Consider the following 23,690-nt stretch of genomic DNA (forward strand, 5'->3'; position numbering starts at 1 on the left):
TTTTTGCTGTAATTCTGTCAGTACTCTTCATGGGTGGTACAAAGTTTCAACTTCTTTCACTCCTGCTGGTCAGGGCAAGAAAAGGGGAGTACTAAATGTATGTGTACTTTGATAATGGAGCCTTCACAGTGCCTACTGACTAATAACTCTTCTAGCAAGAGCGTAGGTTGTACCTTTTGCATCCTTCAGTGAGAGAAGAGTTGTTTGTGACAGCGTGTTCATCTTGGAAATTATACAATATGTTGTTGAGCTTTGCTGTGTATATACAAATTACCACAAACTTAGTGCTTTAAAAATAACATTTATTATCTCATAATTTTGGGAGTCACAAGTATGAAATGGGTTTAAAATCAAGATGTCAGCAGGCCTGCTTTTTTTTTTAATTTTTAGTTTTTTATTTTTTAAATTTTAAAATCTTTAATTCTTACATGCATTCCCAAACATGAACCCCCCTCCCACCTCCCTCCCCCTAACATCTTTCTGGGTCATCCCCATGCACCAGCCCCAAGCATGCTGCATCCTGCGTCAGACATAGACTGGCGATTCAATTCACATGATAGTATACATGTTAGAATGCCATTCTCCCAAATCATCCCACCCTCTCCCTCTCCCTCTGAGTCCAAAAGTCCGTTATACACATCTGTGTCTCTTTCCCTGTCTTGCATACAGGGTCGTCATTGCCATCTTCCTAAATTCCATATATATGTGTTAGTATACTGTATTGGTGTTTTTCTTTCTGGCTTACTTCACTCTGTATAATCGGCTCCAGTTTCATCCATCTCATCAGAACTGATTCAAATGAATTCTTTTTAACAGCTGAGTAATACTCCATTGTGTATATGTACCACTGCTTTCTTATCCATTCATCTGCTGATGGACATCTAGGTTGTTTCCATGTCCTGGCTATTATAAACAGTGCTGCGATGAACATTGGGGTACATGTGTCTCTTTCAATTCTGGTTTCCTCGGTGTGTATGCCCAGAAGTGGGATTGCTGGGTCATAAGGTAGTTCTATTTGCAATTTTTTAAGGAATCTCCACACTGTTCTCCATAGTGGCTGTACTAGTTTGCATTCCCACCAACAGTGTAGGAGGGTTCCCTTTTCTCCACACCCTCTCCAGCATTTATTGCTTGCAGATTTTTGGATCGCAGCCATTCTGACTGGTGTGAAGTGGTACCTCATTGTGGTTTTGATTTGCATTTCTCTAATAATGAGTGATGTTGAGCATCTTTTCATGTGTTTGTTAGCCATCCGTATGTCTTCTTTGGAGAAATGTCTATTTAGTTCTTTGGCCCATTTTTTGATAGGGTCGTTTATTTTTCTGGAGTTGAGCTGCAGAAGTTGCTTGTATATTTTTGAGATTAGTTGTTTGTCAGTTGCTTCATTTGCTATTATTTTCTCCCATTCAGAAGGCTGTCTTTTCACCTTGCTTATATTTTCCTTTGTTGTGCAGAAGCTTTTAATTTTAATTAGATCCCATTTGTTTATTTTTGCTTTTATTTCCAGCATTCTGGGAGGTGGATCATAGAGGATCCTGCTGTGATTTATGTCTGAGAGTGTTTTGCCTATGTTCTCCTCTAGGAGTTTTATAGTTTCTGATCTTACATTTAGATCTTTAATCCATTTTGAGTTTATTTTTGTGTGCGGTGTTAGAAAGTGATCTAGTTTCATTCTTTTACAAGTGGTTGACCAGTTTTCCCAGCACCACTTGTTAAAGAGATTGTCTTTACTCCATTGTATATTCTTGCCTCCTTTGTCAAAGATAAGGTGTCCATATGTGTGTGGATTTATCTCTGGGCTTTCTATTTTGTTCCGTTGATCTATATGTCTGTCTTTGTGCCAGTACCATACTGTCTTGATGACTGTGGCTTTGTAGTAGAGCCTGAAGTCAGGCAAGTTGATTCCTCCAGTTCCATTCTTCTTTCTCAAGATTGCTTTGGCTATTCGAGGTTTTTTGTATTTCCATACAAATCTTGAAATTATTTGTTCTAGTTCTGTGAAAAATGTGGCTGGTAGCTTGATAGGGATTGCATTGAATTTGTAAATTGCTTTGGGTAGTATACTCATTTTCACTATATTGATTCTTCCAATCCATGAACATGGTATATTTCTCCATCTGTTTGTGTCCTCTTTGATTTCTTTCATCAGTGTTTTATAGTTTTCTATATATAGGTCTTTAGTTTCTTTAGGTAGATATATTCCTAAGTATTTTATTCTTTTCGTTGCAATGGTTAATGGAATTGTTTCCTTAATTTCTTTTTCTACTTTCTCATTATTCGTGTATAGGAATGCAAGGGATTTCTGTGTGTTGATTTTATATCCTGCAACTTTACTATATTCATTGATTAGCTCTAGTAATTTTCTGGTGGAGTCTTTAGGGTTTTCCATGTAGAGGATCATGTCATCTGAAAACAGTGAGAGTTTTACTTCTTCTTTTCCAATTTGGATTCCTTTTATTTCTTTTTCTGCTCTGATTGCTGTGGCCAAAACTTCCAGAACTATGCTTTTTTTTGAGGCTCTTAGGGAGAATCCATTTCCTTGCTGTTTTCAGTTTCTGGAAGTCAGCTGCATTCCATGGCTTGTGGTTCTTTCAAAGCCAACCAGTATAAGATCTTCCAGTCTTTCTCTGACTCTGAACTTTCTGTCATATCCTGTATAACCTGAGATAATCTTTCCATTTCAAGATCCCTAACTTAATCATATCTGCAAAGCCCTTTTTGCCTTATAATGTAATTTATTTATGGCAAATAGGGAATTAGAGCATTGACATATTTAGGAAGCCATTTTTCTGCAAAATACAATATCATACCAACAAAAAACATGGACACTGTTATCATAAGTTGATTCCTCAAGATCCCTTCCTGGAGAGTCCTGTTCTTTATCCATGTAGTCTTCAATATAATTTTAGCCATTCATATTCATGTTTCACACGTTGATCTATTTAGATAGCAAAAATATTTTAATGGAGTCTTCCATTCTTTTTGACTACTAGATTTGCACAAAGCAGTATTAATAGGAGATGGAAATGAAAATATTTGAATAATATTCTCTTTGCCAAACATTAGTCTGTGTACTTAATATGCATTTTTCTATTTGATCCTCACAGCAGATTTCTGAGCTCTTCATATTTATCATAAGACTCACAGATCTTAAATAACTTGTCTAGAGTTATAGTTATAAGTAACAGAAATGTGATTAGAGTCTTGTCCATCTATTTTTTGGCTAACTGTGTATGTCATATGTGTTTTAAATTTTACTTTAAAATGTGAAAATATTTTTAAAAAAGCACGAGTAGTAACCATTTCTCTGCATTTTATGTTATATACTAGTTTGTAAACTGATTTTTTAACTTAAACTTTTCCTATAACCTATACAACTCTTTATAGGCCCCAGTTTTAATTGCTTTATACTATTTCAAGATGACCACTCTTCTTCCACCCTATCACACTACACTATCTCTTCCCAAGGCATGCCTTCTGGAGGGCACAATATAAAATATATATAATTAAGTAGAAAGATGTAATTCAATGAAACTGAGTCATGCTGTTGTAGGGCCACCCCAGATGGACAAGTCATGGAGAGTTCTGACAAAACATGGTCCACTAGAGAAGGGAATGGCAAACCACTTAAGCATTCTTGCCTTGAGAACCTCATGAAGGTGCTGCTGCTGCTGCTGCTGCTAAGTTGGTTCAGTTGTGTCCAACCCTGTGTGACCCCATAGACAGCAGCCCACCAGGCTCCACCATCCCTGGGATTCTCCAGGCAAGAACACTGGAGTGGGTTGCCATTTCCTTCTCCAGTGCATGAAAGTGAAAAGTGAAAGTGAAATCGCTCAGTAGTGTCTGACTTTTCGCTACCCCATGGACTACAGCCTACCAGGCTCCTCTGTCCATGGGATTTTCCAGGCAAGAGTACTGGAGTGGGATGCCATCACTTTCTCCGCCCATGAAGGTATGAAGAGGCAAAAAGATACGACACTGAAAGATGAACTGCCTTGGTTGGTGGTGTCCAATATGCTCCTGGAGAAGAGCAGAGCAATAGCTCCAAAAGGAATGAAGAGGCTGAGCCAAAGCAGAAATAGCGCCCAGTTATGGATGTGTTTTGTGGGGAAAGTAAAGTCTGATGTTGTTAACAATATTGCATAGGAACCTGCAATGTTAGGTCCATGAATCCAGGTAAATTGGAAGTGGTCAAATAGGAGATGGTAAGAGTGAACATTAACATTTTAGGAATAAGTGAACTAAAGTGGACAGCAGTAGTCAAATTTAATTCAGATGACCATTATATCTACCACTGTGGGCAAGAATCCCTTAGAGGAAAGGGAGTAGCCCTCATAGTCAACAAAAGAGTCTGAAATGCAGTACTTCAGTGCAATCTCAAAAATGACAGAATGATCTCTGTTTGTTTCCAAGGCAGACCATTCAATCAGTATCACAGTATTCCAAGTCTATGCCCCAACCACTAATGCCAAAGAAGATGAAGTTGAAACGTTCTATGAAGAACTATAAGACCTTCTAGAACTAACACCAAAAAAGAGATGTGCTTTTCATCATAGGGGACTGGAATGCAAATGTAGGAAGTGAAGAGAAACCTGGAGTAATGGGCAAGTTTGGTCTTTGAGTACAAGAGGAAGCAGAGTAAAGGCTAACAGAGTTCTGCCAAGAGAATGCACTGGTCATAGCAAACACCCACTTCCAACAACACAAGACACCACTCTACACATGGACATCAGTTCAGTTCAATCGATCAGTCGTGTCTGACTCTTTGCGACCCCATGAACCACTGCATGCTAGGCCTCCCTGTCCATCACCAACTCCTGGAGTCCACCCAAACTCATGTCCATCAAGTCAGTGATGTCATCCAACTATCTCATTCTCTGTCGTACCCATCTCCTCCTGCCCTCAATCTTTCCCAGCATCAGGATCTTTTCAAATGAATCAGCTCTTTGCGTCAGGTGGCCCAAGTATTGGAGTTTCAGCTTCAACATCAGTCCTTCCAATGAACACCCAGGACTGATCACTTTAGGATGGACTGGTTGGATCTCCTTGCAGTCCAAGGGACTCTCAAGAGTCTTCTCTAATACCACAGTTCAAAAGCATCAATTCTTTGGTGTTCAGTTTTCTTTATAGTCCAAATCTCACATCCATCCATGACCACTGGAAAAACCATACCTTTGACTAGATGGACCTTCGTTTGCGAAGTAATGTCTCTGCTTTTTATTTTATTTTTTTTTATTTTTTGGTTTTATAACTTTGATTTATTTTTTATTTCTTCCTCCTCTTCTTCCTTCTTTTTTTTTAAAAATTTTTATTTTTGCTTTATTTTACTTTACAATACTGTATTGGTTTCGACATACATTGACATGATTCCACCACGGGTGTACATGCAATCCCAACATGAACCCCCCTCCCACCTTCCTCCCCACAACATCCCTCTGGGTCATCCCCATGCACCAGCCCCAAGCATGCTGTATCCTGCATCAGACATAGACTGGTGATTTGATTCTTACATGATAGTATACATGTTTCAATGCCATTCTCCCAAATCATCCCACCCTCTCCCTCTGAGTCCCAAAGTCCGTTATATTTTGCTGTCTTGCATACAGGGTCATCATTGCCATCTTTCTAAATTCCATACATATGTGTTAGTATACTGTATTGGTGTTTTTCTTTCTGGCTTACTTCACTCTGTATAATCGGCTCCAGTTTCATCCATCTCAACAGAACTGATTCAAATATATTCTTTTTAATGGCTGAGTAATACTCCATTGTGTATATGTACCACAGCTTTCTTATCCATTCATCTGCTGATGGACATCTAGGTTGCTTCCATGTCCTGGCTATTATAAACAGTGCTGCAATGAACATTGGGGTACATGTGTCTCTTTCAATTCTGGTTTCCTCGGTGTGTATGCCCAGCAGTGGGATTGCTGGGTCATATGGCAGTTCTATTTGCAATTTTTAAAGGAATCTCCACACTGTTTTCCATAGTGGTTGCACTAGTTTGCATTCCCACCAACAGTGTAGGAGGGTTCCCTTTTCTCCACACCCTCTGCTTTTTAATATGCTATCTAGGTTGGTCATAACTTTTCTTCCAAGGAGTAAGTGTCTTGTCATTTCATGGCTGCAGTCACTATCTACAGTGATTTTGGAGCCCAGAAAAATAAAGTCAGCCACTGTTTCCACTGTTTCCCCATCTATTTGCAATGAAGTGATGGGACCAGATGCCATAATCTTAGTTTTCTGAATGTTGAGTTTTAAGCCAACTTTTTCACTCTCCTCTTTTACTTTCATCAAGAGACTCTTTCGTTCTTCACTTTCTGCCATAAGGCTGGTTGTCATCTGCATATCTGAGGTTATTGATATTTCTCCTGGCAGTATTGATTCCAGCTTGTTCTTCCTCCAGCCCAGTGTTTCTCATATAAGTTAAATCAGCAGCTGTAAATATACAAGGCTGTAAATATACAGCCTTGACGTACTCCTTCCCTATTTGGCACCAGTCTGTTGTTCCATGTCCAGTTCTAACTGTTGCTTCCTGACCTGCATACCAGTTTCTCAGGAGGCAGGTCAGGAGGTCTGGTATTCCCATCTTTTTCAGAACTTTCCACAGTTTATTGTGATCCACACAGTCAAAGGCTTTGGCATAGTCAATAAAGCAGAAATAGATGTTTTTCTGGAACTCTCTTGCTTTTTCAATGATACAGCAGATGTTGGCAGTTTGATTTCTGGTTCCTCTGTGTTTTGTAAAGCCAGCTTGAACATCTGGAAGTTCGCGGTTCACATATTGCTGAAGCCTGGCTTGGAGAATTTTAAGCATTACTTTACTAACGTATGAGATGAGTGCAATTGTGTGGTAGTTTGAGCATTCTTTGACATTGCCTTTCTTTGGTATTGGGAATGAAAACTGACCTTTTCTAGTCCTGTGGCCACTACTGAGTTTTCCAAATTTGCTGGCATATTGAGTGCAGCACTTTCACAGCATCATCTTTCAGGATTTGAGATAGCTCAACTAGAATTCCATCACCTCCACTAGCTTTGTTTGTAGTGATGCTTCCTAAAGCCCACTTGACTTCACAGTCCAGGATAGATATCTGGCTCTAGGTGAGTGATCACACCATCATGATTATCTGGGTCATGAAGGTCTTTTTTATACAGTTCTTCTGTTTATTCTTGCCACCTCTTAATATCTTCTGCTCCTATTAGGTCGCTCCCATTTCTGGCTTTTATTGAGCCCATCTTTGCATAAAATGTTCTCTTGGTATCTTTAATTTTCTTGAAGAGATCTCTAGGCTTTCCCATTGTATTGTTTTTCTCTGTTTCTTTGCATTGATCGCTGAGGAATGCTTTCTTATCTCTCCTTGCTGTACTTTCGAACTCTGCATTCAAATGGGTATATCTTTCCTTTTCCTCTTTGCTTTTCGCTTCCCTTCTTTTCACAGCTATTTGTAAGGCCTCCTCAGACAGCCATTTTGCTTTTTTGCATTTCTTCTTCTTGGGTCAATACCAAAATCAGATTGATTATATTCTTTGCAGCAGAAGATAGAGAAACTCTATATGGTCAGCAAAAATAAGACCAGGAGCTGACTGTGGCTCAGATAGTGAACTCCTTATTGCCAAACACAGACTTAAATTGAAGAAAGTAGAGAAAGCGACTAGGCCATTAAGGTATGACCTAAATTGAATCCCTTATGGTCGTATAATGGAAGTGATAATCAAGGGATTAGATCTGATAGAGTGTCTGAAGAACTGTGGATGGAGGTTTATGACACTGTACAAGAGGCGGTGATCAAAACCATCCCCAAGAAAAAGAAATGCAAAAAGACAAAATAGCTGTCTGAGGAAGCCTTACAAATATTAAGGAAAGAGAAGTGAAAAGCAAAGGAGAAAAGGAAAGACACACCCCCCTGAATGCAGAGTTCCAAAGACTAGTAAGCAGAGACCAGAAAGCCTTCCAAAGTGAACAGTGCAAAGAAACAGAGGAAAACAATAGAATGGGAAAGACTAGAGATCTCTTCAAGAAAATTAGAGATACCAAGGGAACATTTCATGTAAAGATGGGCAAAAAAAAAAAAAAGACAGAAATGGTATGGAAATAACAGAATTAGAAGATATTAAGTAAAGGTGTCAAGAATACACAGAAAAACTATACAAAAAAAAATATTAATGACCTGGATAACCACGATGGTGTGATCATTCACCTATAGCCAAACATCTTGGAGTGTGAAGTCAAGTGGGCCTTAGGAAACATCACTGCGAACAAAGCTAGTAGGGGTGTTGGAATGCCAGCTAAACTGTTTCAAATCCTAAAAGATCATACTGTTTGTTAAAGTGCTGCAGTCAATATGCCAGCAAATTTGGAAAACTCAGCAGTGGCCACAGGACTGGAAAAGGTCAGTTTTCATTCCAATCCCAAAGAGGATAATGCCAAAAAATGTTCAAACTATTGCACAATTGCATTCATTTCACATGCTGTCAAAGTGATACTCAAAATTCTCCAAGCCAGGCCTCCATAGTACGTGAACTGAGAGCTTTCAGGTGTTCAAGCTTTATTTAGAAAAGGCAGAGGAGCCAGAGATCAAATTGCCAACATCCGCTGGATCATCAGAAAAGCAAGAGAGTTCCAGGAAAACATCTACTTCCATCTCATTGATTATGCTAAAGCCTTTGACTGTGTGGATCACAACAAACTACGGTAAATTCTTAATTAGATAGGGCTGCTGCTGCTAAGTCACTTCAGTCGTGTCCAACTCTGTGCAACCCCATAGACGGCAGCCCACCAGGCTCCCCTGTCCCTGGGATTCTTCAGGCAAGAACACTGGAGTGGGTGCCATTTCCTTCTCCAATGCGTGAAAGTGAAAAGGGGAAGTGAAGCCACTCAGTCGTGTCCTACTCTTAGCGACCCTAAGGACTACAGCCTACCAGGCTCCTCCGTCCACGGGATTTTCCAGGCAAGAGTACTGGAGTGGTGTGCCATTGCCTTCTCCTAGATAGGGCTACCAGAGCACTTTACCTGCCTTCTGAGAAACCTGTATGGATGTCAAGAAGCAAAAGTTAACAACAGACGTGAAACAACAGACTGATTCCAAATTGGGAAAGGAGTACGTCACGGCTGTATATTGTCACTCTGCTTATTTAACTTATATGCAGAGTACATCATGAGAAATGCTGGGCTGGATGAAGCACATGCTGGAATCAAGATAGTAGGGAGAAATATCAATAAGCTCAGATATGCAGATGACACCACCCTTATGGCAGACACCAAAGAGGAACTAATAGCCTCTTGATGAAGGTGAAAGAGGAGAGTGAAAAAGTTGGCATAAACTCAACATTCAAAAACCAAAAATCATGGCATCCAGTCCCATCACTTTATGGCAGATAGATGTGAAAACAATGGAAACAGGGACAGACTTTATTTTCATGTGTTCAAAGTCACTGCAAATGGTGACTGCAGTCACAAAATCCAAAGACGCTTGCTCCTTGGTAGAAAAACTATGACAAACCTAGACAGTGTATTAAAAAGCAGAGACATTATTTTGCCGACAAAGGTCCATACAGTCAAGTGTATGGTTTTTCCAGTAGTCATGTATGGATGTGAGAGTTGAACCATAAAGAAGGCTGATCGCTGAAGAACTGATGCTTTTGAACTGTGGTACTGGAGAACTCTTGGACTGCAAGGAAATCAAGCCAGTCAATCTGAATGGAAATTGATCCTGAATATTCATTAGAAGGACTGATGCTGAAGCTGAAGCTCCAATACATTGGCCACCTGATGTGAAGAGCCGATTCATTAGAAAAGATGCTGGTCCAGGGAAAGATTTAAGGCAGGAGGAGAAAGGGATGACAGAGGATGAGATTGTTGGATGGCATCCCTGACTCGATGGACATGAGTTTGAGCAAGCTCTGGGAGATGGTGAAGGACAGGAAAGCCTGATGTGTTGCATCCATGGGCTCACAAAGAGTTGGCCATGACTGAGTAACTGAATGACACTGCCAAAATTAGCAAATACAACTTTATCAGGGGATTAAGGGAGGGAGATATTAATCACTGTGGATGGTGACTGCAGCCATGAAATTAAAGGACGCTTGTTCCTTTAGCTATGACAATCTGAGACAACATATTAAAAAGCAGAGACATCATTTTGCTGACAGAGTTCCATATTGTCAAACCTATGGTTTTTCCAGTAGTCGGGTATGGATTTGAGACTTGAACCATAAAGAAGGCTGAGTGCAGAGGAATTGTTGCTTTGTAATTGTGATGATGTCCTTGGGCTACAAGGAGATCAAACCAGTCAGTCCTAAAGGAAATCAACCTTGAATATTCATTGGAAGGACTGATGCTGAAGCTCCAATACTTGGGCCAGCTGATGTGAAGAGCCAACTCATTTGAAAAGACCCTGATGCTGGGAAAGATTGAAGGCAGGAGAAGGGGATGGCAGAGAATGTGATGGTTAGATGGCATCACCAACTCACTGGACATGAATTTGAGCAAAATCTGGGAGATAGTGGAGGACAGAGAAGCCTGCATGCTGAAGTCCATGGGGTCGCAAAAAATTAGACATGACTTTATGACTGAACAACTGCAATATTACTTTAAAAAAAATTATTTATTATTTGGCTGTGCTGGGTCTTAGTGCTATGCCAGATCTTTAGTTGTGACATGTTAACTCTTAGTTCGGCATGTGGGTTCTAGTTCCTCAACCACAGTTCGAACTCAGGCCCCCTTCATTGGGAGTGCAGTGTCTTAGCCACTGGACCACCAGGGAAGTGCCCAATATTACTTTAAATTGACCAATTTGAATACTTTCTAGTAACATAATTAGGGCTTGGAAGAAAAACTTGCCAGGACAGAAGATCTACTTAATATAAAGCTAGAAATTATGACCTTTTCCAGTCAAGATAGTGTCTGAAATACTTCATGCCTGCACACGTGTGTGTGTGTGTGTGTGTTTGTGTGTGTCTTTGAGTGTATGTTGTAAGAGGGAGGGAAAAAAGGTAGGGAAAGATAATACTGGAAATATTTTAAAATGAGATTGATAAACTAAATATTACTATACCACCTTACCAGTTAATTAAAAAGCTATGATTGTTTGCATTTAATTTATTTTTGATCAATAAGTAGTAATAAAAGTTCAGGGATATTATAAACAAAGCTCTGAGTATATGACTAAGCCCCAGTTCCTTTTCTGCACTATGAGAAAAAACACAAGAAAGCATATCCTTAATCTCTATTTGCATAGTCTAAAGAAAATTATTGTGTTGTTAAATATTTTTAAAGCACCTTTTCTTTGCTGTTTTTCCCAAAGACAGAAAAATAATTGGTTCTGGTTATAATTGCTGGATGTTATGAAGCACCATCCAACTGAAAGCCAACAAAATGTTTTAGTTAAGATGTTAGGTTATTTTTTGAAGTATTTCTATAATTGTAAATTCATTGTATATGTTTGTCTTGAGGAATACTTAATTAGGAAGAGGGATTAAGCAAAACTTCGTGATTTGATGCTGTATTCACGTGTGATTTATCTGTTTTTTAGGTACCCAGAGGCTTACCTTACTTCTCTGTGGATTTTGGCCTCCAGGGGGGGTTTGCCCATGTCATTGAAGATCAGCACAAATTCCCACATTACTTTGGAAAGGTATGCTCACAAATTGGTAAAATTCCAGAATTTAGCAATTGTGTAACATTACTTTTGAAGGGAAATAACTTTGGGCACAATGTACAGTGAAGTTGGTGACTGCTGTAAAACCCAGTTTTCAGAGGGAGTACCTAGAAGCTATTAAGAAATATATACCAGGATATTTATAACAGTCAGGAATGTCACTTTAGAACCAAATGGTTTGTTGACAGTGTCAGCAGTGACTGTAGTGTTTTCCTGTGGAGACAGCCAGGCTTGTGCTGAGAATGTTAATTGATAATGATGATAACCTATTTGTTGAGGATTTACAGTGAGCCTGGTAATGTTCTCAGCACTCATTTAATGCTCATAATAACACTATCATGTAGACATTTTATACTTTCATTTTATAGCTGTTGAAACCAATCTAGATTTTATAGATGTTGAAACCAGTATAACTTCCCTAGGATCATGTGCTAGTAAGTGACAGAACCAAGGGGTGCATAAATTCTTGGTTGAACTAGAAAACAAATGATCTCACGTATTCATTTATAACTAAGTACCGTACAGTCCGAGAAGAATATAGCAGTCATTTCACACAGTTTCTGGTCAGATACTAGAGTGTAGATCTTTCAGTTGCTAGTGGATTCTTTCCATTACTACAGATTGCCTTCTAGGGGTGTAGTCCTTAAATTTAAGTTCTATTAAATATCTGGGAAGTATATAAGTTAGTATCAGGGCCTAGAATGAAATTAATGCAGCCATAGGTGCAGTCAAAAGAAGTTTGGGCAATAATAGCTCAAGAAGTGACCTTTCAATCTAGTGTAGGTCAGGCCTTTCTCTCTAAATTAGAGGAGCCTAGATGAACTTTGCCCGTGGTTCCCTGTTCCTACCCATTTTCATCCCATGTCAGATCATTTTCTACAATGATTAGGGACCTGTGAGAGGTTTGGACTCACAATTTTTTATACTGTTGTCCTTAAAGGCTAACAAGAGACCCCAAATCATGTTCATCTATGAACTGTTGAAATACGTTTTAGAAACTTGTCTGAGAGATTATCTTTTCCCAGAGTTAACTAGAAAGAGATTTGTTTTCATTGCTCTGAAGAACATTGTTAAATTTCAGCAGAGTTTTATAACTCAGAACTTTTATGACTCTGCTTTTATTTAAAAAAATGATTCTAGTAAAAATGAAGTAAATACCTAGTTTTTAACTTGCATAACTTTAATTGGGAGATTGTCCTCCTCCAAATATTAAGCACATGTTATGATTTATATGATACTGTTTTAGTGTTGAAAACTTCTTTAGTTAGTGTTACATCGCTGATCCATTTTCCTCGAAATTTCTTTCCAAGAAAAAGCCTGTGTACGCACAAACTCTCTCAGCCTGCAGTTAAGTTTAGACAGCAAGAAGGATTGGTCTCTTTGCATTAATATCTGCTTCAGTAACAGAACAAGAATCAATCCTTGTGGTATATGTGCCTTAATGGTACACATGAGACGAAACTTGATGTTTTATAGAAAATTTTAAGTCAATTTTAGAAAATTTTAGAAAAATTTAGGTCAAACTTTAGAAAAATTTAGATCTATAAAGCTAGGCTTTCTTAAACTACATTGCTAGTGATTGGCTGATGCTAAGAAACTCTTGCACTAAATTTGTCCTCTTTTTACGCTATGTCTATCTTGGCCCCTTTACTTCCTTTATCCAATGAAGAGATTTCCTTTTCCATGAAGCTTTTCTTGATTTATCCAGCAAATAGAATCTCCTTTCTTTTTGAGTCTCCGTATAGTCTACTTTGGCATTTACCTTATTCTGCTTTATAAGACAGTCCTTTATGTAGTTGGGTTATTATTGTGGCTCCCACCACAGCTCTGCATTGTTATGAGTTTTCTGAAGACAGAGAAATGTATGTTAGTTATTTCTGTATCACCTACAGTATTTGGCCATTGCTTGTATATAGTAGATCCCTTCATTAATAGAGTATTTGTTAAGATGAAGAACCTATGTCTTAGAGCAATTACATCCAAGGTCTTAACAGTCCTGTAGACCTAGACTGAATATGGAGAATTCTACCTCTAGCCCAGAGTTTTCCTGTATTACCATACTTCCCTTCCTTGAAGCGTTATAAATCTCCCCCATATCTTTCTGTATATGGATACTCACTATCATGCATCTGTGCTCAGTCATTAAGTCTTGTCCAACTCTTTTGCCACCCCATGGATTGTAGCCTGCCAGACTCTTCTGTCCATGGGATTTCCCAGGCAAGAATACTGGAGTGAGTTGATAATTACTTCTCCAGGGGATCTTCCTGACCCAGGGATCAAACCAGCACCACCTGCATTGGCAGGAGGGTTCTTTGCCGCTGAACCACCAGGGAAGCCCACTCACTGTCATAAATTTAATTAATCTCTGTAGCTGATATCATAGGAACAGGAAGATGATCATGAAAGAAATGATCTAGAATAATAAGTAGACCATTGAAAATGTATTATTTCAGGACTTGGGAATATGGTTTTTTAAATGAAGGTGATTATAATTTTTAATTATTGGTTTATATGGATTGGTACTAAAATATGATTTCATTTCCTAAAAAAAAAGATCTCCAGCTAATAGAAGAAACTGGCTTTTAAATATATTGGGTAGTAGAGAGAACATTAGCCCAAGATTCAACTGTAGTTGAACAATCAAGTTTATAATTGCTACATGTTGGTCAACTTTTTCTTCAGATTTTCTTACCAGAGCAGCTAATAAGGACTAAATTAATTAAATTTCATTTTGTCTTCTTCCCCTTTGCTGCTGTCTGATAGATGTACTAAGAAGCAACAAAATAGACAAATTGTTTGACAGGAGATACAACTAAGAACCTTTGGAATCACAGGGTTTAACATAGTTAGAATTAAATGAAAACAAGTTTTGTTTTTTTTTTTAACTTGAAACTAATACTTATATAAAATTTGAGCATCCTTTAGAGAAGTACTTAATTATTACATTTAGTAACAGAATAAACAGGAATAGCTTCACTCCTGTTTTTCAGTCTTTATACATGTGTGTGTTTGTTTTTTTCTCATTCTTTAAAAGGAAATCATTGGTGGCATGCTGGATATAGAACCAAGAGTTTGGAGGAAAGGGGTGCGAGAAAGTTTTGAAGATCAGAGGAAGAAAGCACTGCAGTTTGCTCAGTGGTGGAAACCATTTGATTTCACCGGAAATAGAAAATGTTGAGGCAAAGCTTTCCTTTTTTATTTCCTTTTCAGATTTCTTTCAGTTTTATTTCCATTGCATCTAGCTAAACAACTAACCATCAGGTAATAAAAAAAGAGTGTCATGATCTGGGTTTCTGACAACTCTACATCATTGAATTGTAGTGGTTTTCTTCATCACCTGCTCCTGTGGACTGCATTGTAGTAACCATGGAGACCAGTTATGTTGGGTGACCTGTTCATGCTCTGTTCTGTACCTGTGTCTTCATGTTCTAAACTATTTAGTTAATCTGTAGAAAGACTTTTCTGAAGAATTATCTAGGAAGTATCACAAATCATTGCTTCAGAGGGAAATGCATCTACTTCAAGTTTGTTAAATCTACTGACTAGTTTCTTTTGCATTTAAACTAAAACTTGGCATATTTAGTGATAGTTGAAATTTCTTTTCACAGCATTTTATAGAAGCTCTTAATTTTCTTCCAATACCATATATATCACTGCTATTCTTTTTATTAAAGGGAAAAAGAATGTCCCCAATAATAAATAATTAAATGAATTGTATTATATGTTTGTAATTTGTTTTTATTTCTGCAGTTTTAAATAGTGTGTTTGAATTTTGGTGATTTTACATGTACTTTCCAAAAATCACAGGTTGTTTGGGGTTTCTGTGAAAGTTAAAAATTTTAGCCAAGTCATCGTTTTGGGGTTGTATTGATTATTACAAAATATTAAGTAATAAGTCACGTGTGTATTTTTAAGTGGCAGGAGCACGTTCTGTTGTCCCATTTGATCTAAGGTTCTTCATATTCCTTTATGCTTACACTTGGTATGAAGAGAAAAAAACTGATAAGTAAGAGATATGGCCATCGTCTCCAAGAGTGTTGCTACTTTATTTTTAACATGGAAGATATTTTTGTAGTCACCCTTTTTCAAAGATGTTGATTTTTTGGAGGCAAACCTTGACATTTTGTCATGAAATGTTGAATATTTAGAATCAATGTGACATGTACTCTAGAGTAACTCATAACCAGTCAGTTATTTTTAATATTGATATCTTTCTTTAGTATCTTGAAAAAGGAAATGTTTATGTTCTATCTCAAGTATTAAAATTCTAAAAAATTTGGAAGTTTAAGCATTTCAAATTCTCAGTATTTACAAATTGCATTTAACTTTTTTTATCAAATTGATAATTGACAGTATAAATTTTTATTTATTGCTATTTTCAGACTATTATGGCCTTGCTACAAAGTCTCAGACAAATCTTTAACATTCACTTATTCACTGAGTGTGTTAACAAACATTTGTTTACAGGGCATTTTATTGCATACTGATAGTACAAAAATAAAAAATATTTCAGTTCAGTCACCAAGTTGTGTCCAACTCTGGGACCCCATGGACCGTAGCATGCCAGGCCTCCCTGTCCATAACCAACTTCCGGAGTTTACTCAAACTCATGTCCATTGAGTCAGTGATGCCATCCAACCATCTCATCCTCTGTTGTCCCCTTCTCCTCCCACCTTCAATCTTTCCCAGCATCAAGGTCTTTCCAGTGAGTCCATTCTTTGCATCAGGTGGCCAAAGCATTTGAGTTTCAGCTTCAACATCAGTCCTTCCGATGAATATTTAGGACTGATTTCCTTTAGGATGGTCTGGTTGGATCTCCTTTCAGTCCAAAGGACTCTCAAGAGTCTTCTCCAACACCACAGTTCAAAACCATCTATTCTTCGACATTCAACTTTCTTTAAGGTCCAACTCTCACATCCATACATGACTACTGGAAAGACCATAGCCTTGACTAGACAGACCTTTGTTGGCAAAGTAATGTCTCTGCTTTTTAACATGCTGTCTAGGTTGGTCATAACTTTTCTTCCAAGGAGTAAGCGTCTTTTAATTTCATGGCTTCATTCACCATCTCTAGTGATTTTGGAAACCCCCCAAAATAAGGTGTCACTGTTTCCACTGATTCCCCATCTATTTGCAGAGTGATGAGACTGGATGCCATGGTCTTAGTTTTCTGAATGTTGAGTCTTAAGCCAACTTTTTCACTCTCTTCTTTCACTTTCAACAAGAGGCTCTTTAGTTCTTCTTCACTCTCTGCCATAAGGGTAGTGTCATCTGCATATCTGAGGTTATTGATATTCCTCCTGGAAATCTTGTTTCCAGCTTGTGCTTCATCCAGTCCAGCATTTCTCATGACGTACTCTGCATATACGTTAAATAAACAGGGTGACGGTATACAGCCTATGCATACTCCTTTTCCTATTTAGAACCAGTCTGTTGTTCCATGTTCAGTTCTAACTGTTGCTTCCTGGCCTGCATACAGATTTCTTAAGAGGCAGGTTAGGTGGTCTGGTATTCCCATCTCTTTCAGAATTTTCCACAGTTTATTGTGATCCACACAGTCAAAGGCTTTGGCATAGTCAATAAAACAGAAGTAGATGATTATCTGGAACTCTCTTGCTTTTTCCATGATCCAGCGGATGTTGGCAATTTGATCTCAGGTTCCTCTACCTTTTCTAAAACCAGCTTGAATATCTGGAAGTTCATGAAGAAGGCTGAGCGCCGAAGAATTGATGCTTTTGAACTGTGGTGTTGGAAAATACTCTTGAGTGTCCCTTGGACTGCAAGGAGATCCAACCAGTCCATTCTAAAGGAGATCCGCCCTGGGATTTCTTTGGAAGGAATGATGCTAAAGCTGAAACTCCAGTACTTTGGCCACCTCATGGGAAGAGTTGACTCATTGGAAAAGACTCTGATGCTGGGAGGGACTGGTGGCCCGAGGAGAAGGGGACAACAAAGGATGAGATGGCTGGATGGCATCACTGACTCAATGGACGTGAGTCTGAGTGAACTCCGGGAGTTGGTGATGGACAGGGAGGCCTGGCATGCTGCGATTCATAAGGTCGCAAAGAGTCGGACACGACTGAGTGACTGAACTGAACTGAACTGAATGGTCTAATGGTTTTCCCTACTTTATTGAATTTGAGTCTGAGTTTGGGAGTAAGGAGTTCATCATTTGAGCCACAGTCAACTCCGAGTCTTGTTTTAGCCGACTCTATAGAGCTTCTCCATCTTTAGCTGCAAAGAATATAATTGGAATGATTTTGCTGTTGACCATCTGGTGATGTCCATATGTAGAGTCTTGTGTTGTTGGAAAAGGGTGTTTGTTTTGGCCATTGCATTCTCTTTGCAAAACTCTGTTAGCCCGTGCCCTGCTTCATTTTGTACTCCAGAACCAAAATTGCCTGTTACTCCAGGTATCCCTTGACTTCTACTTTTGCATTCCAGTCTCCTGTGATGAAAAGGATATCTTTTTTGAGTGTTAGTTCTAGAGAGTCTTGTAGGTCTTCATAGAACTGTTCAGCTTCACCTTCTCCAGCATTAGTGGTTGGGGCATAAACTTGGATTACTGTGATATTGAATGGTTTGCCTTGGAAACAAACCGAGATCATTCTGTCATTTTTGAGATTGCACCGAAGTACTGCATTTGAGATTTTTCTGGTGACTCTGAGGGCTACTCCCATTTATTCTATTTTTTGATTGAGACATTTGTTTTTCTGATATTGAGCTGCATGCATGAGTTGCTTACATATATTAGAAATTAATTATTTATCAGTTGCTTCTTCTGGAATTATTTTCTCACATTCTAAAGGCTGCTTTTTTCACCTTGCTTATAGTTTCCTTCATTGTTCAAAAGTTTTTAAGTTTTAATTAGGTTCCATTTGTTTATTTTTTGTTTTTATTTTCATTACTCTGGGAGGTGTATCATAGAGGATCTTGCTGTGATTTGTATCATAGAATCTTCTGCCTATGTTTTCATCTAAGAGTTTTATAGCTTCTTGTCGTACATTTAGTTCTTTAATCCATTTTGAGTTTATTTAGGTGTATGTTAGAAAGTGTTCTAGTTTCATTCTTTTACTGGTGTTTGACCAGTTTCCCAGCATCGGTTGTTAAAGAGATTGTCTTTTCTCCATTGTATATTTTTGTCTACTTGTCAAAGTTAAGGTGTCCGTTGGTGTGCGAATTTATCTCTGGACTTTCTTTTTTGTTCCATCGATCTATATTTCTGTCTTTGTGCCAGTACCATACAGTCTTGATGACTGTAGCTTTTTGAAAGTGAAAATAAAAGTTGCTCAGTTGTGTCCAACTCTTTGCAACCCCATGGGCCATACAGTCCGTGGAATTCTCCAGGCCAGAGTACTGGAGTCAGAAGCCATTCCATTCTCCATGGGATCTTCTCAACTTAGGTGTCGAACCCAGATCTCCTGCATTGCAGGCAGATTCTTTACCAGCAGAGCCAAAAGGGAAGCCCTTGTGGCTAATACATATCTCTGGGCTTTCTGTTTTGTTTCATTGATCTATATTTCTGTCGTTGTGCCAGTACCACACTGTCTTAATGACTGTAACTTTAAGTCTGAAGTTTGGCAGGTTGATTCCTCTAGTTCAGAGAACAAAAACAAATAATTTCAAAATTTGTATGGAAATACAAAAAACCTTGAATAGCCAAAACAATCTTGAGAAAAAAGAATGGAACTAGAGGAATCAACCTGCCTGACCAGTACCATTGGTAGCTAATAGGAATTGTGTTGAATCTATAGATTTCTTTGAGTAGTGTACTCATTTTTACTATATTGATTTTTCTGATCTACAAACATGGTATATTTCTCCATCTATTTGTGTCATCCTTGATTTATTTCATCAGTATTTTATAGGCTTTTGTTTCTTTGGTTAAATTTATTCCTAAGTATTTTATTCTTTTTGTTTTAATGGTGAATGGGGTTGTTTCTTTAATTTTTCTTTCTATGTATTAATTTTATATCCTGCAACTTTACTATATTCATTGATTAGCTCTAGTAATTTTCTGGTGGTGTCTTTAGGGTTTTCTGTGTAGAGGATCATGTCATCTGCAAATAGTGAGAATTTTACTTCTTTTTTTCCAATCTTGAGTCCTTTTGTTTGTTTATTTTTTTCCTTCTCTTAATGCTGTGGCTAGGACTTCCAAGACTGTGCTAAATAATAGTGGTGAGAGTGGGCACCCTTGTCTTGTTCCTGATTTTAGAGGAAGTGCTTTCAGTATTTCACCATTGAGGATAATGTTTGCTGTGCCTTTGTCATATATGGCTTTTATTGTGTTGAGGTATAGAGTTTTTATCATAGATTGGTGCTGAATTTTGTCAAATGCTTTCTCTGCATCTGTTGAGATAACCATATGGTTTTTATCTTTCAGTTTGTTAATGAGGTGTATCACATTGATTCATTTGTGAATATTGAAGAATCCTTGCATCCCTGAGATAAAGCCCACTTGGTCATGATGTGTGATCTTTTCAATATGTTGTTGGATTCTGTTTGCTAGAATTTTGTTGAGGATTTTTGCATCTATGTTTACCAGTATTGTGGCCTATAGTTTTTTTGTGTGGCATCTTCTTCTGGTTTTGGTATTAGGGTGATGCTGGCCTCATAAAATGAGTTTGGAAGTTTACCTTCCTCTGAAATTTTCTGGAAGATTTTGAGTAGAATAGGTGTTAGCTCTTCTCTAAATTTTTGGTAGAATTCAGCTGTGGAGCCATCTGGTCCTGGGCTTTTGTTTGTTGGAAAAATTTTGATTACAGGTTCGATTTCTCTTATGGATCTGTTAAGATTTTCTGTTTCTTCCCGGTTCAGTTTTGGAAGGTTATACTTTTCTAAGAATTTGTCCATCTCTTCCATGTTGCCCATTTTATTGGCATGTAATTGCTCATAGCAGTCCTGTGATCTTTGGTATTTCTGTGTTGTCTTTTGTGATTTCTCCATTTCTGATTTTATTGATTTGGTTCTGGTCCCTTTTCTTGATGAGTCTGGCTAATGGTTTGTCTATTTTAAGTATCTTCTCAAAGAACCAACTTTTAGTTTTGTTGACTTTTGTTATAATCTTCATTTCTTTTTCATTTATTTCTGCTCTGATATTTATGATTTCTTTCCTTCTACTAACTTTGGGGTTCTTCTTTTATTTCTAGTTGCTTTAGATGTAAAGTTAGGTTCTTTATTTGATGTTTCTCTTGTTTCTTGAGGTAGGCTTGTACTGCTATGAATCTCTCTCTTGGCACTTCTGTTACTGAATCACATAGGTTTGGGTTGTCATGTTTTCATTCTCATTCATTTCTATCCATGTTTTATTTCCTTTTTGATTTCTCCCATGATCTGTTGGTTATTCAGAATCATGTTGTTTAACCTCCATATCTTTGTATTTTTAATTGATTTTTCCCTGTAGTTGACATCTAATCTTACAGTATTGTGATCAGAAAAGATGCTTGAAATGATCTTTTTTTTTTTTTTCCTACTGAGGCTAGATTTATGGTCTAGGATGTGATCTCCCCTGGAGAATATTCCATGTGGACTTGAGAAAAAAGTGAAAACCTTTTCTGGGGGAAGGCAAAATGCCCTACAGTCATCAATTAGGTCTAACTGGTCCATTGTATCATTTAGAGTGTGGGTTTCCTTGCTAATTTTCTGTTTGGATGATCAATCCATAGGTTTGAGTGGGGTATTAAGGTCCCCCACTATTATTGTGTTATTCTTAATTTTCCCTTTCATACTTAGCATCTGCCTTACATATTGATGTGCTCCTCTGTTGGGTGCATATATATTTATAATTGTTATACCTTTTTCTTGGGTCGATCCTTTGATCATTTTAGGACACAAAGTAGTGTCTTTCTTTGTTTCTTATCATGGTCTTTATTTCAAAGTCTGTTTTATCAGATACCTGCTACTGCTTTCTTTTCATCCCCATTTGCATGAAGTATCTTTTACCAGCCTTTCACTTTCAGTCTGTATGTGTCCCTGGGTTTGAGGTGGGTCTCTTGAAGACAGCATATATAAGGGTCTTGGCCAGTCCTTGTCTTTTGGTTGGAACATTTAGCTCATTTACATTTAAGGTAATTATTGATAAGTTACTTTGTTGTTTTGAGTTCATTTTTATAAACCTTTACTGTGTTTTCTGTCTAGAGAAGATCCTTTAGCATTTGTTGAAGAGCTGGTTTGGTGGTGCTGAATTCTCTCAGCTTTTGCTTGTTTGTAAAGCTTTTGATTTCTCCTTCACATCTGAATGAGATCCTTTCTGGGTAGAGTAATCTTGGTTGTAGGTTTTTCTCTTTCATCACTTTAAGCATGTCCTGCCATGCCCTTCTGGCCTGGAGAGTTTCTATTGAAACATCAGCTGTTATCCCTATGGGGATCCCCTTGTGTGTTATTTGTTGCTTTTCCCTTGCTGCTTTTAATATTTGCTCTTTGTGCTTGATCTTTGTTAGTTTGATTAATATGTGTCTTGGGGTATTTCACCCTGGGTTTATCCTGTTTTAGACTCTCTGGGTTTCTTGAAAAGGGAAGTTTTCAACTACTATCTGCTCAAGTATTTTCTCATGCCCTTTATTTTTGTCTTCGTCTTCTGGGACACCTATCATTTGAATGTTTGAGCATTTTATATTGTTCCAGAGGTCTCTGGGGTTGTCCTCATTTCTTTTCTTTTCTTTTCTTTTTTTCTCTCTGCTTCATTTACTTCTACCATTCTATCTTCTATGTCACTTATCCTTCTGCTTCAGTCAGTCTACTAATATTTCCCTCTAGAGTGCTTTTGATCTCAGTTATTGCATTATTCATTATTGATTGATTTTTCTTTATTTGTTCTAGGTCCTTGTTAAACATTTCTTGCAACCTCTCAATTTTTGTCTCTAGTCTATTTATCTGTAGGTCCATTTTGTTTTCAAGATTTTAGATCATCTTTACTATTATTATTCTGAATTCTTTTTCAGATAGACTCCCTATCTCCTGCTCTTTCGTTTGGTTTGGTGGTGTTTTTTTTTTTTTTTTTTAAATCATATTCCTTCACCTGCTGAATATTTCTTTGCCTTTTTAAAAGAGGTTTTAAAATAATATTTATTTCTTAAAAGTTAACATGTGCATAATAGGAAACCAAAAAACACAAGAAGCAAAATACAAAGTCATTCATAATCACAAGCAGTTTAACCATTTGACATGTCCTTCTAGGTCTCATTCACAATTAAGCATCCATTTTTATGTAATTAAGATCATACAGTTATGTATCTTCTGTTTCACACATCAAGAATATCTACCATTTCAAAGTCCCAAAGCTATGAGTATTTTGATAACCAAGAATACACTACACCACCTCAATCTGGAAGGAAAAAAAAATAATCTTGCCTTTCTTGGCAACAAAAATTTCAAAGACAAAAGTGGCAACAGGCCTCTATATAAACATATTGGCAGAGCTATGATTTAAATACTACATTCCCTTAATGTTCAACTAAAAATGAGACATAAAGCAACAGAGAACACAAAGTATAATGCATGAGATCTAAACTATTAAGGTTTTAACAAGGAGGTATGTTTCTGCTGAATTGTTTAACAATGCATTTCTGCAGTACAGCCAGGAGATGCACACATCAATTGTTATCATCAAAAGAGAAACATGAACACATCCACATACAGCCCTCCCTCTATACTTCCTTCCACCCCTCAGCTTCCAACCTAAATGAACAAGTCCTGATGTACATTTCTCAGAGAGAGTTTAATAGGTCCAAGATGCTCTCTTTTTTTTTTTAAATCAATTATAACAAAGATATTTACAAATTGATTAATTCAAGAGTTCTACTTTTTATCATACATTGTCACCTCAGGACATCTAAAAAGCCTCAGTTCAGTTCAGTCCAGTCGCTCAGTCGTGTCCGACTCTATGACCCCATGAATCATAGATCGCCAGGCTTCCCTGTCCATCACCGACTCCTGGAGTTCACTCAGACTCACGTCCGTGCAGTCAGTGATGCCATCCAGCCATCTCATCCTCTGTTGTCCCCTTCTTCTCCTGCCCCCAATCCCTCCCAGCAT

General features: G+C 37.8%; 1 protein-coding gene across 2 annotated transcripts in view; it reads left to right on the plus strand.

The window, feature by feature from the left end:
* CWF19L2 (CWF19 like cell cycle control factor 2) overlaps positions 1-15,374 on the plus strand; it is a 155,464-nt gene extending 140,090 nt beyond the window's left edge. For both annotated transcript variants that reach the window (XM_069554927.1, XM_069554926.1), the window contains 2 exons: positions 11,532-11,633; positions 14,692-15,374. In XM_069554927.1, the coding sequence (XP_069411028.1) occupies positions 11,532-11,633; positions 14,692-14,835 (246 nt within the window). In that variant the 3' untranslated portion in view covers positions 14,836-15,374. The remainder of the gene's footprint in view (positions 1-11,531; positions 11,634-14,691) is intronic.
* The last annotated feature ends 8,316 nt before the right edge of the window (positions 15,375-23,690 follow it).

Source organism: Ovis canadensis, chromosome 15, assembly GCF_042477335.2.
Source record: "Ovis canadensis isolate MfBH-ARS-UI-01 breed Bighorn chromosome 15, ARS-UI_OviCan_v2, whole genome shotgun sequence".
Classification (NCBI taxonomy): domain Eukaryota; kingdom Metazoa; phylum Chordata; class Mammalia; order Artiodactyla; family Bovidae; genus Ovis; species Ovis canadensis.